This window comes from Nicotiana attenuata, unplaced genomic scaffold (genome assembly GCF_001879085.1).
Source record: "Nicotiana attenuata strain UT unplaced genomic scaffold, NIATTr2, whole genome shotgun sequence".
NCBI classification, from domain to species: Eukaryota; Viridiplantae; Streptophyta; class Magnoliopsida; order Solanales; family Solanaceae; genus Nicotiana; species Nicotiana attenuata.
Genome location: NW_017670586.1, coordinates 167,706 through 195,448, shown reverse-complemented (window position 1 = coordinate 195,448; position 27,743 = coordinate 167,706). Strand labels below are relative to the sequence as shown.

Here is a 27,743-nt window from a genome sequence, read left to right as displayed (position 1 = left end):
ATTAAATGGTAGTACTAAATTTAATTTTGATTTTGAAACGGATAGAAAAAGGAAATGTCTAAAAACCATACGAAACAACCAACACACACCCCACGGAGGTAAAAAAGGTGCCAATCTAAGGGCATTGTCGTTATTCTCATAAAAGAAAATGGCAATTGGTACCAATCTAAACTTCTCATTCGCTGTATTTATCGGCTCTGGTCTTTTTATTATTCTTACCCCTCTCAGTATTTGGCGTTAATCTCAGGCTTCCATTTCTCTCATTCTCTCTCTACATCTCTCTTCATTAGATCCCTCTTTCAAAAGCTTCTTTCAGGTTATTCTTAATATTTCATCACTCATATATTCATTATTGTGTTTGATTTATAGTGAACTAGCTAATCTTATTAGAGTTTTGTGTTTTTAAACATAATTCAGTCTTCAGATTACTTTCTGTTGATTGGAGATAGATTTTGTTTGGTTGATTTGTATCTATAATTCGATAAAAGTAGTGTTAAAATCAACATTTCCCTCTTTTTGGTGGAAATTTTTCGCAACATTTACCGCTTTCGGTGCTTACATTTGATTTGAGGTTATTTGTTTCACGTTTAGGCATTCTTAGCTGCGGATTCTTTTTTTTTTCTTTTGTGTGTGTGGTTGATTTATGATATGAATCTGTGGTGTTATATATTGACCTTAAGATTAAATCAAGTTACCCTTCGATCTATGATTGTATTTTAGAGCGGTTTGAATTGTGAATTTAAATACGCAACAAATCCACTCCATTCATTCCATTTTATGATATTCGATAGGTCACGGAGTTTATGTTGTTATTTGGAGTTTATGATGTTGTTTTTTAGTTATATACTGTGTCAGTGATAATGGAGGAAAAATTATTAAAATAATATTTGAAAAGTTAGTTTCATTGAAAATCACATCATATCAAAGTTTAAACTTTGAACAGCTTAATGAATTTAAAAGTGTTTTGCATTTAAATTTTGATTAAATCTTCGAGTGGTAAAGATCGATAATAATTTCTGTGTTGTTGAAACAAGTAATATGGAGTAAGAATTGAGAGGCTGGTGAAGGAAAATGTTTTCTGTCGGTAAGTGATTGAAGTCATTTCCCCTTTTTTAAGAAAAATATTGTTCGTTAACACAAAACCAGGAAATGAATCTATCATGGAAAATATTTAGCAGGAGATGTTTTGCTTCTTAGTATGAGACAGCTGTTGTAGAATAAGATGTTAAATATCTTGAAACATTGCAAAAAACAAAGAGTGATAAAAATTGGGGAGGCAGGCGTTTGTACCCGTTTATCAGTTGATGGATAAATCCAATTTATATTTGTTAATGTATTTGATTTTTTGATCTAGTGCATTTTTTTCAATAGGGATCATCAACAAGAAGGGGAAATGGGGCTAACATTCACCAAGCTTTTCAGCCGGCTTTTCGCCAAGAAGGAAATGCGAATTCTCATGGTTGGACTTGACGCAGCTGGTAAGACCACCATATTGTACAAGCTCAAGCTGGGGGAGATCGTCACTACTATTCCTACCATTGGTATGTACTTCAGTTAAATCTAGCTTTGTGATTACAAAATTTACATTTTTGTTTCCGTATAACTTTCAGAGCAACATCTAAATTACCTCTGCTGCATAACTTTAGAGTTTCATACACGTAAGCTATGGTTAGATATTTCTTTCCTCCAAAGAGAATCCACTATAGGATAACTTATGATTTGTTGAAAGTGTAAAATTTTGGATACATTAGAATTTTAGCATTCATTGTATAACTTTTTACAAATGGCATATAGAAAGGCACTTCTTGAATTAAATAATTATTCAGCATTAGCATCTTTGATCAAATCTGGTAACATTGGTTGTATATGCATCTGGTGCTGCATCATCCTATTTGTTTTTGTAATTTTTCTGGCCTATTATGTTAAATGATGGTCTACCAGGCTGACATTTCTTAATAGAATGAGGTAAATCTTTCATTTTTTTTGGTGATGAGCTGGAAGGAGGAAATAATTTGTGTTTCTGCTGCATTTTTTTGGTTTTAAGATGAGCATGTTGTCTGTAATTCTTAAAAAGCTTTTCTTTAAATAGTTAAATACACATAAAAGAGAATATTCTTTTCTTGATGGACTAAAAAGGAAAGTGTTTGTTCCGTTTCTCCTTTGCTTTTGTTTACACAACCTAGGCGAAAGTGTTGTTGTCAATAGTTAATCAACCCTGTTAGCTTAATCCAAACTTTGTAATTGTATGCTTATAAATATGTACTGCTTGGATGTGCTCTCAGTCATAATTGATAATTTGCAGGTTTCAATGTGGAAACTGTTGAGTACAAGAATATCAGCTTCACTGTTTGGGATGTTGGGGGTCAGGACAAGGTATATATTGTCTTTAACTGTCTAAAGACTATAAGTTAACATAGCCTTTTCAAAAAGACTATAAGTTAAACATAAAGTTTGGTTTGAGTTTGGTTTGTTGTAGTAAATGGGAGATAAGTCTTTATCTTTTTCCTTTTTTTTGATAGTTGAAATAAAGCTTTCTTTTCTTCCCCTCTTCTTAGTTTTCCCTTTTTCCAGACTTCTTTGTGTTTTCCTGGTAGCTCTCTTATGCCCAAATAGTGAGGCCTTCGATTTAACTACTTAAAACATTCAGCTTGTTTCTTTTTCTTTGTCAGATTCGTCCATTGTGGAGGCACTATTTCCAGAACACTCAGGGTCTCATTTTCGTGGTTGATAGCAATGACAGAGACCGTGTTGTTGAGGCAAGAGATGAGTTGCACAGGATGTTGAATGAGGTAATAATTCTCGTACCTTTTTTTATTACTATTATTTTTGCCTTGAAATGAGATTCAGCCTCTAAATCTTTAAGCTGCATGGTAAAAAAAATTATGCGCCTATATAAGTGAATATTACTGAAATGTTCTTGAGTTGCCTGTGATATTTCATATTTGTACTAATATGACATATAGCGTGCCTAGTCTCTAGTCTACTAATATGTCTGAAATTCATTTGGTGTGTGCAATGCTCAACTACCCTATATTTGTCATGAATGTATAAGCTTTGTAGGTATAGGTTCTTGAAATCTGCATTATGTAGTAATTCGCTCTTCAAATCTGATACTCAAATCCTTGAAATAACTACTTCACTAGCAATTGCAACAGTCTTCTTCAAGAGTGTTTCAACTACCTAACACACATTATGTACATATGCTCAACTCTATCTCTTGAGTTGGCGTTCAGAACTTGATAGTTTTATATCATTATATATGACAGGAATATTTAAAAAGAAAATTTTTAGCTTTAGGAAAAACATATCAACCTTAGGGTAATATAAGATGGGATCATGATGCACAATGTACAATAGAGAAGAATTTCTGTAAGAGAAATCCAAAATTAATATAACTTTACCAAAGCAGATATTAAGGCAGTTTTGGTGACATGACTAGAATTACTATGCGATTAAACTAAATACTGTTTTCTCTTTAATCTTGTTTTAGTTAAAGCTTGCACCATAACGTTATTCAAGCTAAGAAATGAACTGGTTTTCCTTTTTACTTTTTTCTATAGATACTAAGTAATCAGCTCTTGATTTGGTGATGATTCGTGGATATGGACAGAATAATAGGTCAAAAACATGGATGAGAAAACCTAAACACTTGTCATCTTTGATGAGATTAATCTTGGATGGAACTTAATTCGATGCAGTTTGCAATTCCTAAACAGCGCCTTGAAGATATTACCAATTTAGGATGTCGAAATGGATTCTGGCTAGTGTTGTAATTTACCCTTGTGATTTTGATAGTCCAACATCAAAATCTTAAATTGCTCATATTCTTATCTCATTTGGTTGGAGCTAGAGTAGCTTCAAGTTAGAGGGAGTTAATTGAGTTAGATATAAATGTACTTTGATCTGGGTTTTATAAAAATATGTCAAAAGTCTGACACTTCACATGGTATTCTGCATTATGTGATAAATTTGTATGACAAGGTCGGGGAGTAATAGTACTAATGATCTCCCAGCTTTAACGAAGAAAAAAGAATTATGCTGTTCCAAAGTAAAAGCAAACTGGATAACTTGTGATTAGGGTTTGCACCTAATGCAATTCAATTTGTCGGTGTTTCAAGGGGAGCCAAAGATGCTGTTTCGGTGATTTTGAATTGTCAACATTTTCTTCCTGAACAAATGGAGTGGTGTCATGTCGATCAACGCCTAAGTTGCTCCGACACGACGGTTTAGATGCCGCACCCTTGTTGACACAACACTAGTATGAGTGTGGGTATGGGATCCGTACCGTATCTCTGGTCAAACAATTTTGGGTACTTTGACTACGACGGACGATTCGAGACGAGATACAATTTGATTCTTGAAATTAGAACCAAAACTAGGGTAAATTGGGAGAAAATAAATAGCCTTATCCAGGAAATCAATCTTTTACTTATCTACAACTTGAGATTATAAAGAAAATCCACAATTTCACAAAAATTCTCATAATTTAGAGATACTTTTATTTAGCCGGATCACCGCACCCGTACTAGGATCCATATCCCCGAATCTTAGAATTTACATCTCGAAGGATCTGTCTGACACCCGCACCCCTGTCTGAGCAACTTAGCTCAACCTCTTTTGCTCGTCTCTTTGATACATTAATATTTAAAATGTTATTGCTGGTAAGATGAATCTCATAGTTGAGACAGTTCAATTTCTTTGGTCCTTTGTGAAAATGATATTTTGACTATTTTGGAGAAATATGTAAAAGAGAAGATTCTTAGTTCTGCTCTTTATTTAATCAAACAGGCAGAGAACTTGCAATTCTTTGCTCTATGTTTGCACTGATAAATTTGTATGGTTGAGTCCTTATTTTTTGCTTAAAAAGAACACAGACAAAATAGTGAAGGGTGAATAGGAGCAGGTAGCAGTCAACAGCTTATATGGAAACCACAATATCTGAAATGCTTTTACTGCTCATAGCTCATGCTTACTATGCTCATCTATCTTCCAGACTTGTATCCATGTAGCTAGTTTCATTATTTATTAAACAACAAACTGCAATATAAACTGGGGATCTAGGATTTGTGTTAGACTTTACCGATTGGTCCGTGGAGTTTATTTGTCATTACTCTGTCCCAGGATGAGCTTCGGGATGCTGTGCTGCTTGTTTTTGCTAACAAACAAGATCTTCCTAATGCAATGAACGCTGCTGAAATAACTGATAAGCTTGGACTGCACTCTCTCAGGCAGCGTCACTGGTAGGCACTCTGCTAGCAGTTATCATTTCCCTTGCTTCTGGAGGCACTAAATTTTTTCTTGCTGCTTTCAGGTACATTCAGAGCACTTGTGCAACATCTGGAGAGGGGCTCTACGAGGGTCTTGATTGGCTTTCTAACAACATTGCCAACAAGGTACGTGTACGCTTTTTAATTGATTAAATTTGGCTTTGTATCTTTTTCTTTGACGATGGAATTACCTTCTCTTTGTTTATCTCTCATGTCCTCTATTTACAGTCCTAAGGTGACGGAGAGTTTTTGCGGGTTGATCCTGGATGCAGGCGTGTTTTTATCTAGTTTCTTTTCCCAAGTCTGTGGCTATGAACATTGTCTTGACAGGCATTTTGCATCTTGTTAGGGCTTAATGAAATGGCTCTGTAATACTACAGTTTGGAAAATATGTAATGATGTTTGTCTAGGTTAAAGTTAATTTCATAAATTTGTAAACAAAGACTAGTTCTTTATGAGAATTTTGTTAATGGTTAATGATTGTACTTTCTATTTTTTTACCGCTTAAATAATACTTTTTGAGATTAGAAATGGCTACCTCTTCTAGTTCCTAATGCAGACCTCTTTAATCTACATGATTGAAAGTCGGTGAATCTCTTAGGTTTTGACATGAAAATGATAGTTATACTTGGCCAAATTGTCCATAAACTTGTAGTTTCTTTGGGCTATTTGTTTTTCAAAAAAGTATCGATTACATCAGGGAGGGTGGAAGTGAAGAGGATGCTATGCTACCAATGGGGTTTGAACCATCAACCCCAATCGTGGGAGGCAAGGAGCTCACCAAGTGAGCTAGCCTTAATCCCCAAGTGTGGTGGCAAAATGGACGATTAATTACCCATATTATCCACTAAAAAATGGGTTGGATAATGATTTTATTAAAAATGGGTCAAATTTTATCCATATTATCCATTTAAAAAATGGATACCAGATAGATAACTATTGAGTTTAACTTTTACATTTGGAAATACTCAAATTGAGGGTTCCTAAAATTTAGGAGACTAGGAATCCTCCCAAAAGTGATCATATTCAAGAAGTCATGGATAACATGGATATCCATGTTATTCGTTGGTTAACTCATTTTTATCCATATTAAATATGGGTCGGATCGAATATTTTTTTCTCTTTTTATATTATTTGATTTTGATCAACTTATAACTGTCACACCTCTTTTTTACCCAAGGGGGATTAGGGGAAATTGACGGTAGATATGGGATGAGGAGATCACGGTGGTTGTCTGGTGTGAATTTGGGTGGGATTGGAGGTGGTCCGCCGTCGTGAGGTGATTTCCGGGCGGCGGAGGACGGCGGAGACAATGAAGGGTTTGGGGGAGGCTAGGGTTAGTTAGAGTGAGAGAGATGAGAGACTGAATGAGGGGGTCTTTAGGGTTTTTTTTTTGTGGGGGAGGGGGGGGGGGGGTTCGGACAGTTTTAAGGAGTGGAGAAGCCAGTTCTCAGCCCTAGGATTAAAGAAGTTGAACGGCTCAGATCAAACGCTAGCCAAACGACGTCGTTTGGTATTTAAGAGGGACCGGGTCGGATCTCTAAGGGTTTGGGCTAAATTTTGGCGGATTTAGGCATTTTTTGGGCCATTTTAAGCTTTGGCCCAGCTTTAACACATTTCTTTAATCTTTTTATTTTAAATCCTAAATTAATTAATTTAAAAACCTAGATTAGGTCCTAAATCAAATCTAAATTATGAAATAAACCTAATAAACTATTACTGATATTTGATCAATTAATTAACTTTAAAATTAATGGAGGAACTTACTACTAATTTAAAACTAGAAACTAAAAATGTAAAAAATGAACAATTTTTTTTTGTGATTTTTATTTAGTAAAGCAATTAATTAACAATTTACTCCTAAAATACAAACACAAAACCTAAAATGCAATGCACGGAATTTTGACATTTTTGTGGTATTTTTCATGATTTTAAAGATATTAAATGTGCACAAAAATGCAAACAATTAATTAAGAAAATCCTACAAAAATTCTATAAAAGAACTAAAAATAATTTAGAAAACCTAATTTTTTAAATTTTTTGTTGGAGTATTTCTAGTCGGGCAAAAATCACGTGCTCACAACTGCCCCTCTTTGCTCGGAAACATGAATAGTTTTTGGGCAAAGATAAAATGAGCAATTACAAGCGATTTTTGCTCGTTCGGATACTCCCTGGGAAGCGTTTGAAAAGGTTTGACCGAACCTTGCTTCGGAGGTTGCCTACATATCCTTGGCTATAAAGGAATCAGGTCAGTGTAGTTCTGAAAATTTTGGTAGCTGGGACTACCGAATAGATGTGATTTCACTGTTGTTGCTGCTGTTTCTGCTTGCTGAGCTCCTTATTACGCCAAAAACCAAAATGAAAACTTAAACTAACTAAGCCTACCAGCTACGAGTTACAAGATTCATATCTATAAACCTTCTGAAGCTTTATCTTAAGTCTTTGCTGATTGTTCATGCAGACTTTGATCTGAATCTTGATGCTTGTTAGCTGCGAGTGCTGGTTCATTCTTCTTCAGCTTTTTGGATCAAGGCGGGGCAAAGCTTGTGACTTCAATCATGTCTTGAGCAGTCCACATCTTTTCTCCGTTTCTGCACTTTGAGTTCAATTCTTTTCTTTCCTTCTTTTCTTTATTTTGGATTGAGACTTCTTCTTTTGGTCGTCTTGAACCCTGTGTCTCGAGGTATAACCTGCTCAGACACCAAAACAAACAAATGAACGAAATTTTTTTTCCCCAGTTTTCACTAGGAAAATTTCGTGAGTTATTTGTAACCAAAACTTTATACTACTTCGTTATTGAAAGCAATAAAGATCAGGATTGTGTATCCTTGGGAAAAAGAGATTAGGGAGTGGAAACCCCGTATCTAAAATGAAATCAACTAGGGGTTGGAGACCCTAGGTTGGAAAAATCACCAGGTTATGGTAACCTCAACTAGGGAGTGAGACCCTATATTGAAAAAGTCATCAGGTTATGCTGGCATCAACTAGGGAGTGAGACCCTATGTTGGAAAAGTCATCAGGTTATGCTGGCATCAATTAAGGAGTGGGACCCTATGTTGGAAAAGTCATCAGGTTATGCTGGCATCAACTAGGGAGTGGGACCCTATGTTGGAAAAGTCATCAGCTTATGCTGGCATCAACTAGGGAGTGGGACCTTATGTTGGAAAAGTTGTAGCTAGAGATTGGAGATCCTATACTACCATGATTTGAACTTTTCTTCTTTTCTTTCTTTTCATTTCACTTTCCAGTTTTCTTTAAGTGAATGAGTAAAGAATTTGGAGGGGACTTCCCTTTTGGGTTGACTATTGTTACAGACCCATTTTAACCTCTGCGTAATTTTGCTTTTGTTGCGCCTAGGGGTGTTCGTCGGTCGGTACGGTATGGTATTTAGACATTTTGGTTCGGTATTTTCGGTATTCGGTTTCATAAAATGCTATACCAATACCGTACCTAATTAAATTCGGTATGGTTCGGTTTTTCTCCTTTCGGTTTCGGTTTATTCGGTTCGGTAACTTCGATTTATTCGGTTTGAATACTAACTAGTGCATAGAGTCATAGACTATAATATTCTTAATTAAAGTACTCAATAGTAAAACATTGAAAACGTTTGTTGACAAAAGTTTTATCCAAAAACTAGCAAATATCAACCAAAGAGAGAAAACTATACATAAAAGAATAAATTTGATCAAGCAATGTCTTATTACTTGATTAGAGTTAATTGATGAACTTAGAGAATAAAGGAAGGTAAAATTTTAGATTTTTATATTTATGTTATAATTAATAAAATGTGTATTGTGTAATATAATATATATTTCGGTACGGTATCGGTATTTCGGTATTTCATATTAAAATACCAAATACCATACCTAATGCCAATATTTTTTAAAACTTAAACCAAATACCATACCGAATACCAAAATATCGAATACCAAATACCATAATTTTTGGTTTCGGTACGGTAATTCGGTATTTACCAAATTATGCACAGCCCTAGTTGCGCCTGCTTCGTGCAAGGCTGCTTTGAATTATACCTGTTTTCCCTGTTTTTAAAACAAAGAACAATTTGTCAGTTTGAAAGAGTTTGGTTTCGGTACGGTAATTCGGTATTTACCAAATTATGCACAGCCCTAGTTGCGCCTGCTTCGTGCAAGGCTGCTTTGAATTATACCTGTTTTCCTTGTTTTTAAAACAAAGAACAATTTGTCAGTTTGAAACAGTGGTTGGTTTTGTGGCCTTGAGCATTTCAATCACTTGATCTTGGCCCGTCTTCTTCAATAACGATCTCCATTGCTTGCTTGCTTTTTGGGGATTAGTTTCATTCCTAAACCCGGGGATCTTGACTTTTCCCAAACTTTTACATGATGGTTAACCCGTGTGGGACTTGGCCTTTTTCCACCTTATTTTGCCTTTATGGGCATTTGACTTTGATTTTCTTTCTTTTCAAGAGTTTTTGATTCTGAAGCATCGGCCATCATGGACAGTCGAAGTCGACTTGATGCACCTGTTGAGGCTAGGTGACTTTCTTGAATATTGGCTATTTGTCAAACAAAACCCTGTAAACCAATCTTGCCATCTTTTCTTTGTTTTAATTCGGAACAAAATTAGTCCGAAAGGGATTTAAAGAAAAATAAACAATGGCAGGATAATGAATTTAAACGAGAGGTGTCCCTTTCGGGGAAAGGAAAGAAGGACTTATCTGGAGTACATGCGGACTTCAATGAACATGACATGCCTCTTGGACTGGATACCCGATCTGCGTACACCGTCCAACTCTCATAAACCCATCATAACTCATACCTCAAAACTGAGAAACCTTGCAAGGACTTTATCAATACCGATGGCTGTAAGGATCCCCTTTTCGATCAGTGGCGCCCTTTGCGGGTTTTCACCAGCTGACCTCTCTCATTTCGCTTCTCACTGTCGCCTTATAGTGCTCTTTGCGAGTTTTCACTAACAAGACTCTCTCATTTTCAATTTCTCTGCTTACGATCGCCCTATGATGCCCGTGTGGGTTTTCACCAATAAGAATCTCTCATTTTATTTCTCTCATTTGATTGTATCAGATCCAAGTAACCATATCCTTCAATTTTGAACATCTTTACCGATTGATCGGAAGGACTTGAACAAGATTTAGGGTAAAAATAATTTGAATTGAATTACAACTTTGGAACCTTTCAGGCGAAACCATCGCCTGTCATTGTAACTTCTGCCCCAGTTTCAACTTGAGGAAATATGGATTTTTGTTTTGGTGTGACTGAACCCCATAGGGAGGTTGCCTACGTATTCTTTCGGAATCAAGTCGAACGTAGTTCAAGGAACTTTGTTTTTGATTTTCTTTTGTTCTTATGTTTCGTTTCATTTTTTTTAAAAACATTTTCGAATTCCAAAGAGGGTAATCAAAGAAAAGTAACCGGCTCAAAGGGTTTGCAAAGGGTTGACAGTGTTTGGGTAACGAGAATGAAAGCCTTCATCATCCCAATCGAAGAAGTTTAGTACCACAAAAGGGGTTAAACATAATACCTTTTGACCGCATCCGCATTGACAGTTGTTTCAGGGTCATTTCCTTCAATATCTCCCAAGTACAATGCCCTTTTTGGCAACAATTTTCTTATAATGTACGGACCTTTCCAATTTGGAGCGAACTTTCCTTTTGCTTCCTCATGATGCGGGAGAATATGCCTTAGAACAAGCTGCCCCACTTCAAAGTTTCTAGGCCGCACTTTCTTGTTGTAGGCACGGGCCATTCTTTGTTGATACAACTGCCCGTGGCAAACTGTGGCTATACGTTTTTCATTAATCATGGTTAACTGTTCTAAACGGTTCTTGACCCATTCATTATCGACAATCTCAGCTTCAACAATGATTCGAAGAGATGGAATCTCAACTTCTGCAGGTATTACGTCTTCAGTGCCATAAACCAATAAATAGGGTGTTGCCCCAGCTGATGTGCGCACGGTTGTGCGGTATCCCAATAATGCAAAAGGTAGCTATTCATGCCATTGTCTAGAACTTTGAATCATTTTCCTGAGGATCTTCTTGATATTCTTGTTTTCCGCTTCAACAACAAAATTAGCTTTGGGCCTGTAAGGGGTAGAATTCCGATGCATAATCTTAAATTGTTCACATACCTCCCTCATCAAATGACTGTTCAGGTTTGCAGCATTGTCTGTAATGATAGTCTTAGGAATACCAAAACGACAAATAATGTTGGAATGCACGAAGTCCACCATCGCTTTCTTGGTGACGGCTTTGAAAGTGACTGCCTCAACCCACTTTGTGAAATAGTCAACGGCAACTAAAATGAATATGTGCCCATTCAAAGCTTTCGGCTCGATCGGCCCAATGACATCCATACCCGACGCAACAAACGGCCAAGGCGCTGACATAGGATGCAACTCCGAAGGCGGTGCATGAATCAGGTCACCGTGTACCTGACACTGAAGGCACTTGCGGACAAAACTGAAGCAGTCCTTTTCCATGGTAATCCAATAATAACATGCCTGAAGGATTTTGTTTGCAAGGACATATCCATTCATGTGGGGTCTACATACTCCCGAATGCACTTCGTTCATGATTTTTCTAGCCTCTTAGGCATCTACACACCTTAAAAGTTTCAAATGTGGAGTTCTTTTGTACAAGACCTCTCCGCTCGAGAAGAAACTGATAGCGAGCCTTCTAATGGTTCTCTTTCGGTCTCCACTGGCTTGCTCGGGATATTCCTTTGTTTTCAAGAATCTTTTGATATCATGATACCATGGCTGAGTGTCTGGTTCTATTTCAACTGCATTGCAATAACCATGTCTTTCTCGAATTTGGATTTCCAGTGGGTCAATGTGGACATTGCCCGGATACGGTAGTGATATTAGGCTATATAGATGATATTTACACCTTAATATTACCATGCTTTATTGTTGTTTTATAGGCGAATTGATAACAAAATGCTCTAATTGATCTTTTGCTTGCAGGGAATAATCTAAGTTAGGAAGCACCACAGAGTGTTTTGGAGTCAATAATGTGAAGAAAACGTCCAATCAAGAAGCACCCGAGCATAAAGAAGCAAAAATGGACTGAGGTGAAATCCACCGCGACCGCGGCAGACAACAAACGCGAGGCAAAATGTTTAGCCTTCACCACGGTCGCGCCGCACGACCGCGGTGAACTGTTCAGTTGCTAGAAAATTTGGGGACCAAAGTGTAACTCGGGGAAAACTTATTCCAAGCCCTTATAAACTCTAGAAGCTCGCCCAAGATATTATTAAGCTTGTTTTTAGACTACTTTGGAAGCAAGAACAAGTGTGAGAAGATCAACCAAACATTAGAGTTTTTCTATCTCCTTTTAATTCTTGCAATTACACATTATGAACAACTTTGTAGTTTTGTCTTGTTTTGTTATGAGTAGCTAAACAATTGATCTAGGGTTGATGGAACCAATTGTTGGTTGAAGTTTTGACTCAACTTGTTATAATCGAGCCGGAATTATTATATGATTGTTCAACTACGTTTTGTATGGTGATTAATTGAATGGGCCCTCGATTAATCGTGTCTAATTGCCTTGTGTTGCTTGAGAAAGAATACTAGGTTAGATTGTTGTTGAACAACACCACTTTTGGGTAATTGAAGAGATTCATTACTTGAATTTAAAAGTGGGGTTAGAGATAATGAAACTTTGGTGGGATAATTTAGAGCTGCACATATTGTCAGCTAGAGTAGTTCGAGAGAATGCTCTAGTAAATTATCGTAATTGATCGAGAGATAATTACGATAACCCATAGCTCATAATCCTCATAGAGTATTACGGCGAGATTATAGCAAAAGAGTTAAGACTTAAACTAGCAATTGGGGAAATCAATACCCTAGACCTTTTTTACCATTGAATTATCTTTGATTTAGCATATTGTTATTTTTAATATCGTTTGAAGTAGTTAAACAAAAACCCAACCTTTATTGATAAAAATCTTGCATCTGAAAATTGTTTGAGTTGATAATAACATTGCTAAGAGTTGTAATAGATAGGTTAGTTCCCTGAGGATTCGACTCCGGACTTAAAACTGGATTATATTTGCAACGACCGCTTTGTCTTTTAGAAGACATAGTTGGGCGTGATCGAATTTTGCGCTCCGTTGCCGGGGAGCTAACGGTGTTATTTATTACAACTTAGAAGCAACGCTAGAATTATTAGTTTAGATCAATTTTCGAAGGTGTTAAACAATATTTTTCATTGAAATTCTCACGTTTGAACTCTTGTGGGATTCAGGTGTATGCCTAGAAATTCTTCAAGGACTGGAGAACTTCTTGAAGGACTCTCAGACCCCGAGAAAACATTCCGGGCATTGAACCGTGCCAACAAGAAGAACCAACAATCACAACAAACACACCAACTTGAAATTGACATGGGTGACGTAGATAACGTCAACGAAAACATCAAGAATGAGCCAGCTGACCCAAACATCAGAGTGGTGGCACCTCTTGTGCCAGAAGCTGCACTTTATGATTGGGCACAACCGACAGCTGACAACCTGGCCACTGCCATTGCTGTGCCCCCAATACAAGCGGAGACATTCCAGATCACCAACAACATGCTGCATCTTCTGCAGAATAAGGGATTGTTCTCCGGGTCACACATTGAAGACCCTCAACAACACTTGAAAAATTTCCTGTCGATTTGTGTGACCCAAAGGCAGCCAAATGTGACCCCAGAAGCTATCAAGCTGTTACTGTTCCCGTTCTCTGTGACTGGGAAAGCTCAGACTTGGCTGAATTCGCTCCCAATAAATTCCATTGTCACCTGGGAGGAATTAGTCAAGCAGTTCCTGAATAAGTTTTACCCGCCCAACAAGACTGCAAGGCAGATTGATGAAATATTGCAGTACAAGCAGCAGCCTACTGAGACCTTGCAGGAAACTTGGGATAGATTCAAAGGGATGCTAGTGAAGTGTCCCCACCATGGTATTCCGGACCAGATGCTCAGCTAGAGATTCTACATGGGGTTAGTTGACAATCTAAAGGCCAATGTCGATGCTTCAGCTGGAGGTGCATTTTTGAGTAAGACATTCACCGAGTGTAAAGTCCTTGACAAGATGTCCCAGAATTCGGGGTGGATGACTAGAGGTACAACACTGGCACCCATAGTGCATTCAATTCCTCTTGACTCAAATAATTCGCATGCAGAGAACATAGCCACAGTCATGACTCAGATGAGTATATTGACAAAGAAGATTGATGAGATGGGTACAAAGCAGGTGCATATTGTTGACACAACAAATGGAGGACTGTGTACACCCTGCGTTAATCAGTCTTATGTGTGTTCATGGAGTGGAGAAGGCGACAACCAAGGGGTAAGAGAAGATACAAATTATGTCAACAACTTTGGGGGTCAGAGACAAGAAGGACAGCAGTGGAGACCGGCACCAAATCAGCAATACAGACCAAACATGCCACAGCCTGGAGGTATGCAACCCCAAGGCCAAATGGTACCAGTACCATATCAGAGACAACAGGGTTATCCACAGTAAAATCAGCAGCAGTTGACATATCAGCCACCTCCTCAGCAACAAGATAACAACATGGTAGTTATCAAGGGTATGCTTCAACAACTCATTGGAACAAATGGTAAGATGCAGGAAAAGTTGGCAGTGCATGACTCAGCAATAAAGAACATTGAAAATCAGTTGGGGCATCTGTCTATGGCTTAAAACAACCGCCCCCAGGGAACACTGCCAGCGGACACAAACATTAACCCCAAGGAGCAAAACCCGAATCAGCTGATGGCAGTAAGTCTCCGGAATGGGAGAGATTTAGACAAAGAGCAGGAAGTTGCACAAGCCAGCAAAGAGACTATGCCAGCCACTCTAGTTCCATTAGAGGTAGATGAACCAGCAGAACTTACCGAGGTGGTGGTTGAACAGGGTCAGGATGAAAACGGTAAGGCTAAGGTGAGTGAACAAGCTGCAGAACAGGTGGTACCTCTTGTGCCACAGAACCCCAACAGAGAAAAGCCAGCAAGCAGCGCGCAAAGGGTGATACCTGCACCATTCCCTCAGAGACTAGCAAAACAAAAGAAGGAAGATCAATACAGGAAATTCATGGAGATGTTGCGTCAAATTCAGTTGAATATTCCTCTGATGGATGCCTTAAGGGAGATGCCAGGCTATGCAAAGATGATTAAGGACCTAATGTCACGAAAGTTTGATTTTCAGGACCTATCCACAGTAACTCTGACACAAACCTGCAACGCAGTAGTGACAAGACCCATGGCTCAAAAGATGTCTGACCCAGGCAGCTTTACTATTCCATGCACTATTGGGAGTTATGCCTTTGCAAAGGCATTATGTGACTTAGGAGCCAGCATAAATTTGATGCCTCTGGCTATATACACCAAACTGGGCATTGGCAGAGCTAGACCGACTTCGATGCTGTTGCAACTGGCCGACCGCAAGGTTAAAAGGCCAACTGGGATTCTTGATGATGTGTTGGTACAAGTGGGGAAGTTTGTGTTCCCTGCAGACTTTGTTATTCTGGATTGTCAGGTAGATGAGGAGATACCTCTCATTCTAGGTACTCCATTCTTGGCCACTGGGAGAGCACTGATCGATTGTGAGACTGGGGAATTAAAAATGAGGCTGAAAGATGAAGAAGTCATATTCAACGTTCAAAAATCCATGAGGAGACCTAGTGATTACGCTAATTGCTCCCTAGTGGAGGCAGTGGATGTGATCCTGCACGAAGATGACGTGACCCTGACTGCTAAAGATCCATTGGAGGCATGCCTGACAAATTTAGAGGAGATGGATGGTGAAGGGTTAGCTGAGTGGGTCATGGCACTTGAAGGCCAAGGATTCTGGAAAAGGGAACCTCAGTTCGAGTCCCTTGAGTTAGAAAAAAGGGCTACACCTCCAGCAAAGCCATCAGTAGAGGAACCACCCAAGCTGGAGCTGAAACCGCTCCCAGCTCACCTCAGGTACGTTTTCTTAGGCCCTGATTCTACTTTGCCTGTTATTATATCATCCGGTTTGCTAGATGTGCAGGTAGAACAGCTCTTACAGGTACTGCAGGAAAGTAAGACTGCCATTGGCTGGACCATGGCAGACATAAAGGGTATCAGCCCAGCCTTCTGTATGCATAAGATTCTCTTGGAAGAAGGGCACAAACCTTCCAGAGAACATCAACGAAGGCTGAACCCGAACATGAAAGAGGTAGTGAAGAAGGAAGTGATCAAATGGTTAGATGCGGGAATCATCTTCCCCATCTCTGATAGCAATTGGGTCAGCCCTGTCCAATGTGTGCCGAAAAAGGGGGGAATGACTGTTGTACAAAATGAGAACAATGAGTTGATCTCAACTCGTACAGTCACGGGATGGCGGATTTGCATGGATTACCGGAAATTGAACACAGCCACCCGGAAGGACCACTTCCCCCTGCCATTCATTGACCAAATGTTGGGCAGGATGGCCGGGCGATCGCATTTCTGTTTCTTGGATGGATATTCGGGGTACAATCAGATATCAATAGCCCCTGAAGATAGAGAGAAAACATCCTTCACTTATCCGTATGGCATCTTCGCCTTTCGGAGAATGCCTTTTGGACTTTGCAATGCACCAGCGACATTTCAACGGTGCATGTTAGCCATTTTCACAGACATGGTGGAGGACATTATGGAGGTTTTTATGGATGATTTCTCCGTGGTGGGGGATTCATTCGAGGACTGTCTTCACAACTTAAGAAGAGTGCTCAAAAGATGTGTGGAGACAAATTTAGTGCTGAACTGGGAGAAGTGCCATTTTATGGTACAAGAAGGGATAGTCCTGGGGCATCGAGTGTCCAGTAAGGGAATTGAGGTTGACCATGCTAAGGTTGACGTGATTGAGAAGTTGCCACCGCCTACTTCAGTCAAGGCGGTGAGAAGTTTCCTTGGGCACGCCGGGTTCTACAGGCGATTCATAAAAGATTTCTCTAAGATTGCTAACCCTTTATGCAAACTCCTTGAAAAGGATCACCCCTTTGTGTTTTCTAATGATTGCAGGTTGGCATTTGAGGAGTTGAAGAAGAGATTGGTGACTGCCCCCATCATTGTTGCACCCAACTGGGAGCAACCATTTGAGCTCATGTGCGACGCAAGTGACTATGCCATAGGAGCAGTCTTGGGGCAGCGAAAGGATAAACTGATGCACCCGATTTACTATGCAAGCAGAACGCTAAGTGGTGCACAACTCAATTACACCGTGACAGAGAAGGAGATGTTGGCTGTCGTTTTTGCATTCGACAAATTCAGGTCATACTTGATTTGCTCGAAATTTATTGTTTACACTGACCACGCAGCAATTAGGTACCTGATAGAAAAGGAGTCAAAGCCACGCTTGATTCGCTGGGTTCTTCTGTTACAAGAATTTGATCTGGAGATACATGACAGAAAAGGGACAGAGAACCAAGTAGCTGACCACCTCTCAAGGTTGGAAGGAGATGAAAAGAAGGTAGAGGTTCAGGATATAACAGAGACATTCCCGGATGAACAGTTACTAGCAATGACAATGGAGGAGGCACCATGGTATGCTGACATTGCTAATTATTTAGCAAGTGGTATTGTACCTTATGGACTCTCCTCAATTCAAAAGAAAAAGTTCTTTCGTGATTGTCGGTCTTATTATTGGGATGAACCTCTATTGTTTAAAATATGTGTAGATAACATGATCCGGCGGTGTATCCCCGAGAAAGATCAAAATTCTGTTTTGTAGGCTTGCCATGCTTCACCATATGGTGGACACTTTGGAGGAATTCGGACAGTAGCTAAGGTGCTGGACTGGGGCTTGTATTGGCCAACTCTGTTCAAGGATGCCCATGCTTGGGTCAAAAGTTGCGATGAATGCCAAAGGACATGCAACATATCTCGCAGACACGAGATGCCAATGACCACAATTCAAGAGGTGGAGGTTTTTGACATCTGGGGGATCGACTTCATGGGGCCATTTGTCAGCTCGTATGGTAACAAGTACATATTGGTAGCAGTTGACTATGTCTCCAAGTGGGTCGAAGCAGTGGCTCTCCCGACCAATGATGCTAAAGGGGTAACAGGCTTTCTGAAGAAGAACATTTTCACACGTTTTGGCACCCCAAGAGCTATACTCAGTGATAGCGGAACACATTTCTGCAATAGAGTGTTTGCACGGTTGTTGGAAAAGTATGGAGTTCGTCATAAGGTGACCACCCCGTACCACCCACAGTCGAGCGGGCAAGTTGAAGTGTCCAACAGGGAGATTAAAAGTGTCCTTACAAAAACAGTGAATGTAACAAGGACTGATTGGGCAAGGAAGCTGGATGATGCATTGTGGGCGTACATCACAGCCTTCAAAACTCCAATTGGTATGTCACCGTACAAGTTGGTGTTTGGAAAGGCATGCGACCTCCCGGTAGAGCTTGAGCCCAAAGCACTTTGGGCATTGCGGCAGTTGAACTTGGACATGGAGACAACAGGCACTAACAGAGTCACTGGGTTACATGAGCTAGAGGAATTCAGGTTCCAGGCATTCGAGAGTGCTAGATTATACAAAAAACGGATGAAACTGATGCATGACAAGCACATCGTGGATCCAAACTTCAAATCTAGAGAGCTAGTGTTGTTATACAACTCCAGATTGAGATTGTTTCCGGGTAAGTTCAAGTCCCGATGGTCAGGACCCTTCAGAGTGGTGCGAATGTTCCCAAGTGGAGCTGTTGAGATTGAATCAGAGGATGGGATGAATAAGTTCACAGTGAATGGTCAGAGGTTGAAACACTACCTTGGAATGGCAAATGAGAAAGGGGACAGAGACATAATAATGTTGGAAGAGCCCAGTACGTGAATGAGGAGTGATGCTCCGAGCCCGCGTCGTGCCGCGACGTTAAATCAGGCGCTGCGTGGGAGGCAACCCAAGATTGTTGTTGTTTGAGTCTTGTATGTAACCATGATCCAAGAAAAAATGGGGCATCGCACCGCGACCGCGGTAGGACCGCGGTGAGAGGCATGTATTATGACTAAAAAATTGTCCAACCCACCGCGATCACGGTGGGACCGCGGCTCGACCGCGATGAGACAGAGGTATTCTGCCTCTCTTGGTTAACCCACCACGACCGCGCTGGGACCGCGGCGCAACCGCGGTGAGGCGTTAAAAATCGTCGCCCAGGTAAGTATTTCTAATTAATTTTCTTTATTATTTTATTATATTTTCTTTTCACAAATCCCCCCCTTTTATTTCACAAAACATCCGCCCACCCCCATCACTCACCCAATTCCTCTCTCTCTCTAAACCCTAACCTCTCAAATCCCTCATCTTTTCTTCTTCTTCTTCTTCTTCTTCTTCACTTCTCCTACCTCCCCATCTCCATTCCTCTCACTCTTCCCCCATCAAGGTATGTCACTCCCCCCTACCTTTTTCTTTTGTATTTTATTTTAGTTCTATGTTAGTTCATGTTTTTAATGGTGTAGTAATTTTAGTAGATTCTTGTTATTTTTTTCTTTTTTCTTTTGAATTTCGTTTTTGTAGTCACTTGTGAAGGGGTTATGTGTATAATGTGGTGGAGAGGTGTATGCTTGTGGGTATTGAACTAATTGTTGTGGGGTGTATAGTGTAGTACAACTTGTGATTTGGGGGAAGCATTGATGTATCCATATGGGCTATAGGTGTGAGGAATTGTCTTGCTCACAAGGTGTTTGGGGAATTGCCCCAATGGAGTTATAAGGGCTAATGTGACCATGGTTGTGGTGAAGTCTGAGTAACCACCCATAGTTCACACATCTCACACCCTCACTGACAGGCGTTTCTCTGTTTGACAGGTGAAATGCAACCATCTAAAAAGAGACGCACAATAGGGTCTTCCGCTAGTGGACCGGGCAGCTCCTCAAGAGCTAGGGGTCAAGCTAGTGCGGCACAGTTTGACCGCACTAGGTTTGTCTCCAAACCGGCGGAGGACAGCTACAATACAAAGGCGTCGAAGAAATTGTTACATGAGGTGCATATTGACCGGGAAGCCTTAGAAGTGGAGTGCCCGAATATCTTCGCTGAGTTGAGGAGGTGTCAGCTGGACATCTTCTTTGAGGAACAGGAGAAGGCAAATGTACAGGTAGTGAGGGAATTCTATGCTAATTGCCTGGAACATAAGAATGGGGTTGTCACAGTATGCAATACCCGGGTAAATGCATCCCTCGAGGCCATACGCAGGGTGTACCGGCTGCCAGTGTTCATGGGGGAAGCCGATAATTATCGTACTTATCGCAGATCAAGTGCCTTGTGGGCAACTCTTCTTGAGACAATATGTGTGCCAGACAGAGAATACATATGGATAAAGCACGGGATCACACTTAACTCCCAGTCTCTCAATTGGGAGGCTAAGTGTTGGCTCACAATCATCAACAGTCGGCTGTTGCCCTCCAGCAATACTACCGATGTCAACCAACCACAAGCAGCAGCTATCTACTGTTACATGGCCCACCAGGATTTTGATGTTGCCTAACTCATTCATGATGAGATGTTCATCCGCTCACTGAGTTACTCAAAGGTTTTTACTTCCCTTCTTTGGTTACCAAGTTGTGCCGTGCTGCTAGAATCCCTGAAAACCTCATGGTTGATGGGAAATTACCGTTGAAAGCCCATTTCCGGGCTAGCAAGATAACAGTAGGGAGATAGCCGGTGGTGATAGTTGAAGATGATGATGAATCTGATGATGATGCTGAGGAAGCTACTGTCCCACCACCTACGCAAGTTGAGGAGGCAGGCCCGTCACAGCCCCGCCGAAGCACCCGCCTGACAGCCCTGGAGCAGGAAATGGCTGGTCTCCGCACTTCGGTCACTGACCTGGGCACCAGAGTTGACACTCTGGCCACTCACCAAACCAAGCCGGAGAAGAAAATCTTAGGCTGGCTAAGAGCTCTGGGTCGTGCTTGCAATGTGAACCCAGACACCGTCTCCGATCAGGAGACATCCTACAGGGAAGTTCTTTTACCTCAATGTTCCTTAATTTTTTATGCCATGAGGGCATGGCTACCTTTTAATTGTGGGGTGGGGGCTACTTCAATGTATGTATGTACATGTAATTCTTGATTGTTTTGTTTTGTGGTTTGATTGATAGTTAAAGTAGGTAAGCTTAAAATAGGAAAGTTGACTTGTCCCGACGACGGATCTCTTTCGACGGGGTTCTTGAGGGACTAAGTCGATGTAAAAATTCAAAAAAAAAAAGGGAATATATAGACTCTTCCTGATGACGGATCCATTAGACAATTTTCTTGAGGGAAGTTAGTCTAGAGAAAATACCAAAACGATTTTTTTATTTTATTTTATTTATAGGTAGTGTAGTAACTCCCCCTTGGTTTTTCTTTGGGCCACGGTTCTTTTCCAAGGGTTTAGCTTGAACTGGGTGTAGGTAGTTTTTGTTTATTTTGTTTTTAGTTTTAGTTAGCATTGATGGGCTACGAGCTGAAATAGAAAGAGAATCCCTTGGCGGTAATACACCTGAGCACAATCGACACTAGAGTGTAACGCCTAGTCTCAATGATTGACTCTTGCTAAAGTGCCTTAAAGTTGTATGTTTGTAACTAACTTGAACACTCAAAAGAGAGTGTCTTGATAAACCAATCTGGAGTGAGTCATATGCCATGTGTGTGTGAGCTAGACTGTATTCTATGCTTTACATTTGATGCCTAGAACTTGCCCTTTGTGTTTGCAATGCGAAATAGTAGCTTCATTCAGTCTTAGAAGTGATATAGGTATTTCTTTGTTAAGCCAGATATATAATGTAAACCCACCTGAATGTAATACATCGTAGTTAACCCCGTTGAGCCTATAAACCTGTTTCTTTGGCAACCACATTGCGAACCTTACCCAATTGTTTGAATAGCCTTCTGTTTGAACCCCTTTTACCTCCTATGAGCACTTGAATGGCCTTAACATATGCAAAATTTAAAGTTTGGGGTGGTGGTTTGGTTTTTGAGTGGAGCCAATGATATAGAGGAAAGGTGCAGTTTGGAAGACTAAAAGAAGAAGCGCCACGAAAAAAAATGTGAATAAATGAAGTAGTTGATAAGTGATAGCTTGACACAAATGCACCTAAAGGAATGTGATGTTATAAATAAATTGTGGTGGAACGTCTGGTTGACATAAGTATTATTTGGAATGTTAATGTGTTTGTATTAAAAGTGCTTAGGGAGGTTAGTCACTATATCCAAATATATCCTACCTATCCCTTAGCCTACATTACAACCAAGTGAAGTCCTAATTGATCTTAGACTGAATAGGCTCGATTAGTAGAGTATTATTGATACCCTATTTTTCCCTATGTATTTTTACATGAAAATACTTTCAAAATAACATATATAAGTATGCCCAAGTGTTTTAGTATTTTTCCTAATTTTCAAATCAATTTATTGCCCATTTTAGCAGTACAAAAACCAATAATTATTCCGAAAATTATTATTTTTGGTGAATAACTTATTTTATTCTCATATTTATACCAAAATGTAGCCAGGGTAATTTCTATACATTTTTTATTTGGTATTTTATAAGCCAAATCGCATATAATTACAATTTTAGCCTATTTTCAGAATTAACAGCATTTTATAATTATGAAATTGGTTCCAATATTTTTAAATTAATATTTGTATATTATTAACTGATCCAGTACTTNTCCAATCAAGAAGCACCCGAGCATAAAGAAGCAAAAATGGACTGAGGTGAAATCCACCGCGACCGCGGTGGGACCGCGGTTGGACCGCGGCAGACAACTAACGCGAGGCAGAATGTTTAGCCTTCACCGCGATCGCGCTGCGGTCGTGCCGCGGCCGCGATGAACTGTTCAATTGCTAGAAAATTTGGGGACCAAAGTGTAACTCGGGGAAAATTTATTCCAAACCCTTATAAACTCTAGAAGCTCGCCCAAGATATTATTAAGCTTGTTTTTAGACTACTTTGGAGGCAAGAACAAGTGTGAGAAGATCAACCAAACATTAGAGTTTTTCTATCTCCTTTTAATTCTTGCAATTACACATTATGAACAACTTTGTAGTTTTGTCTTGTTTTGTTATGAGTAGCTAAACAATTGATCTAGGGTTGATGGAACCAATTGTTGGTTGAAGTTTTGACTCAACTTGTTATAATCGAGCCGGAATTATTATATGATTGTTCAACTACGTTTTGTATGGTGATTAATTGAATGGGCCCTCGATTAATCGTGTCTAATTGCCTTGTGTTGCTTGAGAAAGAATACTAGGTTAGATTGTTGTTGAACAACACCACTTTTGGGTAATTGAAGAGATTCATTACTTGAATTTAAAAGTGGGGTTAGAGATAATGAAACTTTGGTGGGATAATTTAGAGCTGCACATATTGTCAGCTAGAGTACTTCGAGAGAATGCTCTAGTAAATTATTGTAGTTGATCGAGAGATAATTACGTTAACCCATAGCTCATAATCCTCATAGAGTATTACGGCGAGATTATAGTAAAAGAGTTAAGACCTAAACTAGCAATTGGGGAAATCAATGCCCTAGACCTTTTTACCATTGAATTATCTTCAGTTTAGCATATTGTTATTTTTAATATCATTTGAAGTAGTTAAACAAAATCCAAGATTGATTGATAAAAATATTGCATCGGGAAATTGGTTGAGTTGATAATAGCATTGCTAAAGAGTTGTAATAGATAGGTTAGTTCCCTGAGGATTCGACTCTGTACTTAAAACCGGATTATATTTGCAACGACCGCTTTGTCTTTTAGAAGACATAGTTGGGCGTGATCAGGCAGCATTGAGGCCAAAGTAGCTAGTGCATCAGCTAACTCATTGTGGAACCGAGGAATATACCTGAACTCGACAGACTTGAACCATTTGCTAAGATCTTCTACATGTTGCCTATATGGGATGAGCTTGATATCTCGGGCTTGCCATTCACCTTGGGCTTGTCGAATAATCAAGTCAGAATCTCCCATGATTAACAACTCTTCCACATCCAGATCAACTGCCATATTCATGCCCATAATGCAAAGTTCATACTCGGCAGTGTTGTTCGTACAGAAGAACTGAAGCTGGGCTATGGCCGGATAGTGCTGACCAGTGGGCGAAATCAAAATTGCCCCAATCTCGACACCTTTTGCATTTACAGCTCCGTCAAAGAACATTTTCCAAGCACTAGTGTCTTCTGGAATTACCTCAACTAAATTTACTTCCTCGTCCGGTAAGTAAGTACTCAAGGGTCGATATTCATTATCAACAGGATTCTCAGCTAGGTAATCCACCAAGGCTTGAGCTTTCATCGCCGTGCGGGTGATGTAGACTATGTCAAACTCGGTGAGCAGGATTTACCATTTTGCTAACTTTCCCGTGGGCATCAGCTTTTGGAATATGTATTTCAAAGGATCCATTCTGGTTATGAGATATGTGGTGTAGGCCAACAAATAATGCCTAAGCTTCTGGGCGACCCAAGTTAGGGCGGAACAAGTTCTTTCCAACAAAGTGTACTTGGCTTCATAACTAGTGAGTTTCTTGCTCAAAGAGTATATGGCTTGCTCTCTCTTCCATGTCACATCATGTTGCCTGAGAACACAACCAAAAGAATTCTCCAAAACTGTCAAGTACAAGAACAAAGGTCTCTCAGGCTCGGGTGGGACCAACACTGGTGGATTCGATAGATATTCTTTGATTTTGTCGAAGGCTTCTTGGCACTCATCCGTCTATCTGATTGCCGCATCTTTCTTCAATAGCTTAAATATGGGCTCGCACGTGGTAGTCAGCTGAGCAATGAACCTACTGATTTAATTGAATCTTCCCAGCAGGCTCATGACCTCTTTCTTGGTTCTTGGAGGTGGCAAATCCCGAATAGACTTTATCTTTGTTGGATCTAGCTCGATGCCCCTCCGACTGACTACAAACCCCAAAAGTTTCCTAGATGGAACTCCGAATGCACATTTAGCTGGATTCAACTTCAAGTCATACTTACTCAGGCGCTCAAAGAACTTTCTCAGATCTCGCACATGGTCGTCCTGCGTTTTGGATTTAAAGATCACATCATCCACATATACCTCAATTTCCTGGTGCATCATGTCATGAAAGATGGCGGTCATAGCTCTCATGTAAGTTGCCCCGGCGTTCTTTAAACCAAATGGCATGACCCTATAACAGTAAGTGCCCCAGGGTATGGTGAAAGCCGTCTTTTCTGCGTCTTCCTCATCCATCAGAACCTGGTGATACCCAGCATAACAATCCACGAAAGACTGTATCTCATGTTTGGCACAGTTGTCAACAAGAATGTGGATGTTTGGCAGGGAAAGTTGTCCTTGGGGCTTGCTTTGTTCAAATCCTGATAATCAACACATACCTGGGTTTTCCCATCTTTCTTTGGCACCGGGACCACATTAGCCAACCATGTGGTGTTTCGGACCACTCAGATCACACCAACTTTCAACTATTTGGTGACTTCTTCTTTGATCTTATCACTGATGTCTGCTTTAAACTTTCTCTACTTTTGTTGGACAGGTGGATAACCGGGATAAGTTGGCAATTTGTGCACTACAAAATCAACACTCAGTCCTGGCATATCATCATAGGACTAGGCAAACACGTCTTTGAATTCGAACAAAAGTTGGATCAATGCATCTCTAGTTCTTTCATCAGCGTGAATGCTTATCATGGTTTCCTGGACCTCTTCCGGGCTACCCAAATTAACTGGCTCGGTTTCATTTAAGTTTGGCTTAGGCTTATTCTCAAATTGTTCCAATTCTCGATTTATTTCCCTAAAAGCCTCATCTTCATCATATTCTGGTTCTTGATTCATTATTTCAAAGTTAGACAGCGTGTTGGGATCTGGGCATGAAGTCCGCAAGCATGGCATGTTATTTAAGTCCGCATTATTAGAACTGAAAAGAGAGAGATAAGAAAAATAACAAAAATCGGAAAGAATAATGGAAAGAGATTCATAGACGATGAAATATTGATTTCATTTCATTGAATTTGAAGATAGGAGGGTTTACATTGGAATTTAAAAGATAATGAACTAAAAATATTCGAGTTACACCCTGAAATAACTCGGAATGCAGAAAAGATGGCAAGACTGAACTACCGGGACTCCCGCTTGACTGGGAGTGGAGTAGCCTTCCAATTTTGAAGTTTAGCATTTGGCCCCATATATTGCACCTCAGCAGTGCTTGAGCCTTCACCCGGTTGGACCATTTGAACCTCGTACAACATTTGCCTCATTGCCCCACAGATATCCTCAATTTCTTCGGCCGTGAAGGCCTCTTCTTCTTCTTCTTCTTCTTCTTCTTCTTCTTCTTCTTCTTCTTCTTCTATATACCTCAGCTTAACAAACATCCTGGCGAGGTGCGGGGCTGACTGAGGCAGGGCCTACCCATTGTTCTTACGCTCATTAGCCCAATTTACGTCGGCCTCTGTAGCTTGAAAGCCTATGCCAAAGAACTTCTCGCTGGCAGTCAAAGTGATAGGCTCTGTAATGCCTTGTAAGGACACCCCGAGCCCTTTCCTGGGCTTGTACCCATGTTTGATCATTTCACTGGCAACCATGATTGATGCGTTTGATAAACAGGGTTGAGGACATGGGGTTCCTTCCTCGCACTGGTCTGCAACCGCGATCTCAAAAGCTTGATAGACGATGTGTTCACTACCCTCTCTACCCTCCAAGCATGGGACTGACGGGTCCCTGTAGATTGATTGTTCATCTTCCCGTGGACCACTATTTGTTGATTTTCGTGTTCGAACTTGACCATTTGGTGGAGAGTAGAGGGTACGGCTCCCGCGGCATGGATCCAAGGCCTTCCTAAAAGAAAGTTATAGGATGTGTCCATGTCCAGAACTTGGAATGTTACTTCAAAATCTATGGGGCCAATAGTTAGGACCAAATCAATTTCCCCTATCGTATCCCGCTTGACACTGTCGAAAGCATGTATGCAAACATTGTTGGGTCTAATCCTTTCAGTCCCAATTTCCATCCTTTGTAATGTTGATAGAGGGCAAATGTCAACTCTAGATCCACCGTCCAACATAACCCTTTTCACATAATATCCTTCACACTTGACAGTCAAATGAAGGGCTTTGTTGCGGGCAGCTCCTTTTGGAGGCAAGTCATTTCCGTTGACTTCAAAAAATCGCTCTGCCATTTTTTCCAACTGTTCAACTGTGGTCTCAACCCGAACATACGCTTCGTTCAGCGTCTTTAACAACACTTTCTGGTGTTCATTTGAGCTTATCAGCCGGGACAAAAGTGAGACCTGGGAGGGAGTCTTTCTAAGTTGATCAATTACATCATACTCCGAGGTTTTCATCTTTCGAAAAATTCCTCCGCTTCTTCAGCACTGACCGGCTTCTTAAGTGGAAACTGCTTCTGCTTTGTTTTTTTCAATTCTTCTAGGTTGAGATACTTCTGAGATTGGTTCTTTTCATTTACTTCTCCCATGATTTCCTTTCCTTTGAATGTGACCACTGCCTAATTGTAGTTCCAAGGGACGGCAGTG

General features: G+C 40.2%; 1 protein-coding gene across 1 annotated transcript; it reads left to right on the top strand.

Moving 5' to 3' along the window:
- The first annotated feature begins 200 nt into the window (after nt 1–200).
- LOC109241264 (ADP-ribosylation factor 2-like) lies at nt 201–5,762 on the top strand. Its single transcript, XM_019407987.1, has 7 exons — nt 201–316; nt 1,372–1,541; nt 2,303–2,373; nt 2,670–2,789; nt 5,122–5,240; nt 5,312–5,393; nt 5,496–5,762. Exons 2-7 carry the CDS (start codon nt 1,394–1,396, stop codon nt 5,499–5,501), a joined length of 546 nt encoding a protein of 181 aa, XP_019263532.1. The 5' UTR covers nt 201–316; nt 1,372–1,393; the 3' UTR covers nt 5,502–5,762.
- The last annotated feature ends 21,981 nt before the right edge of the window (nt 5,763–27,743 follow it).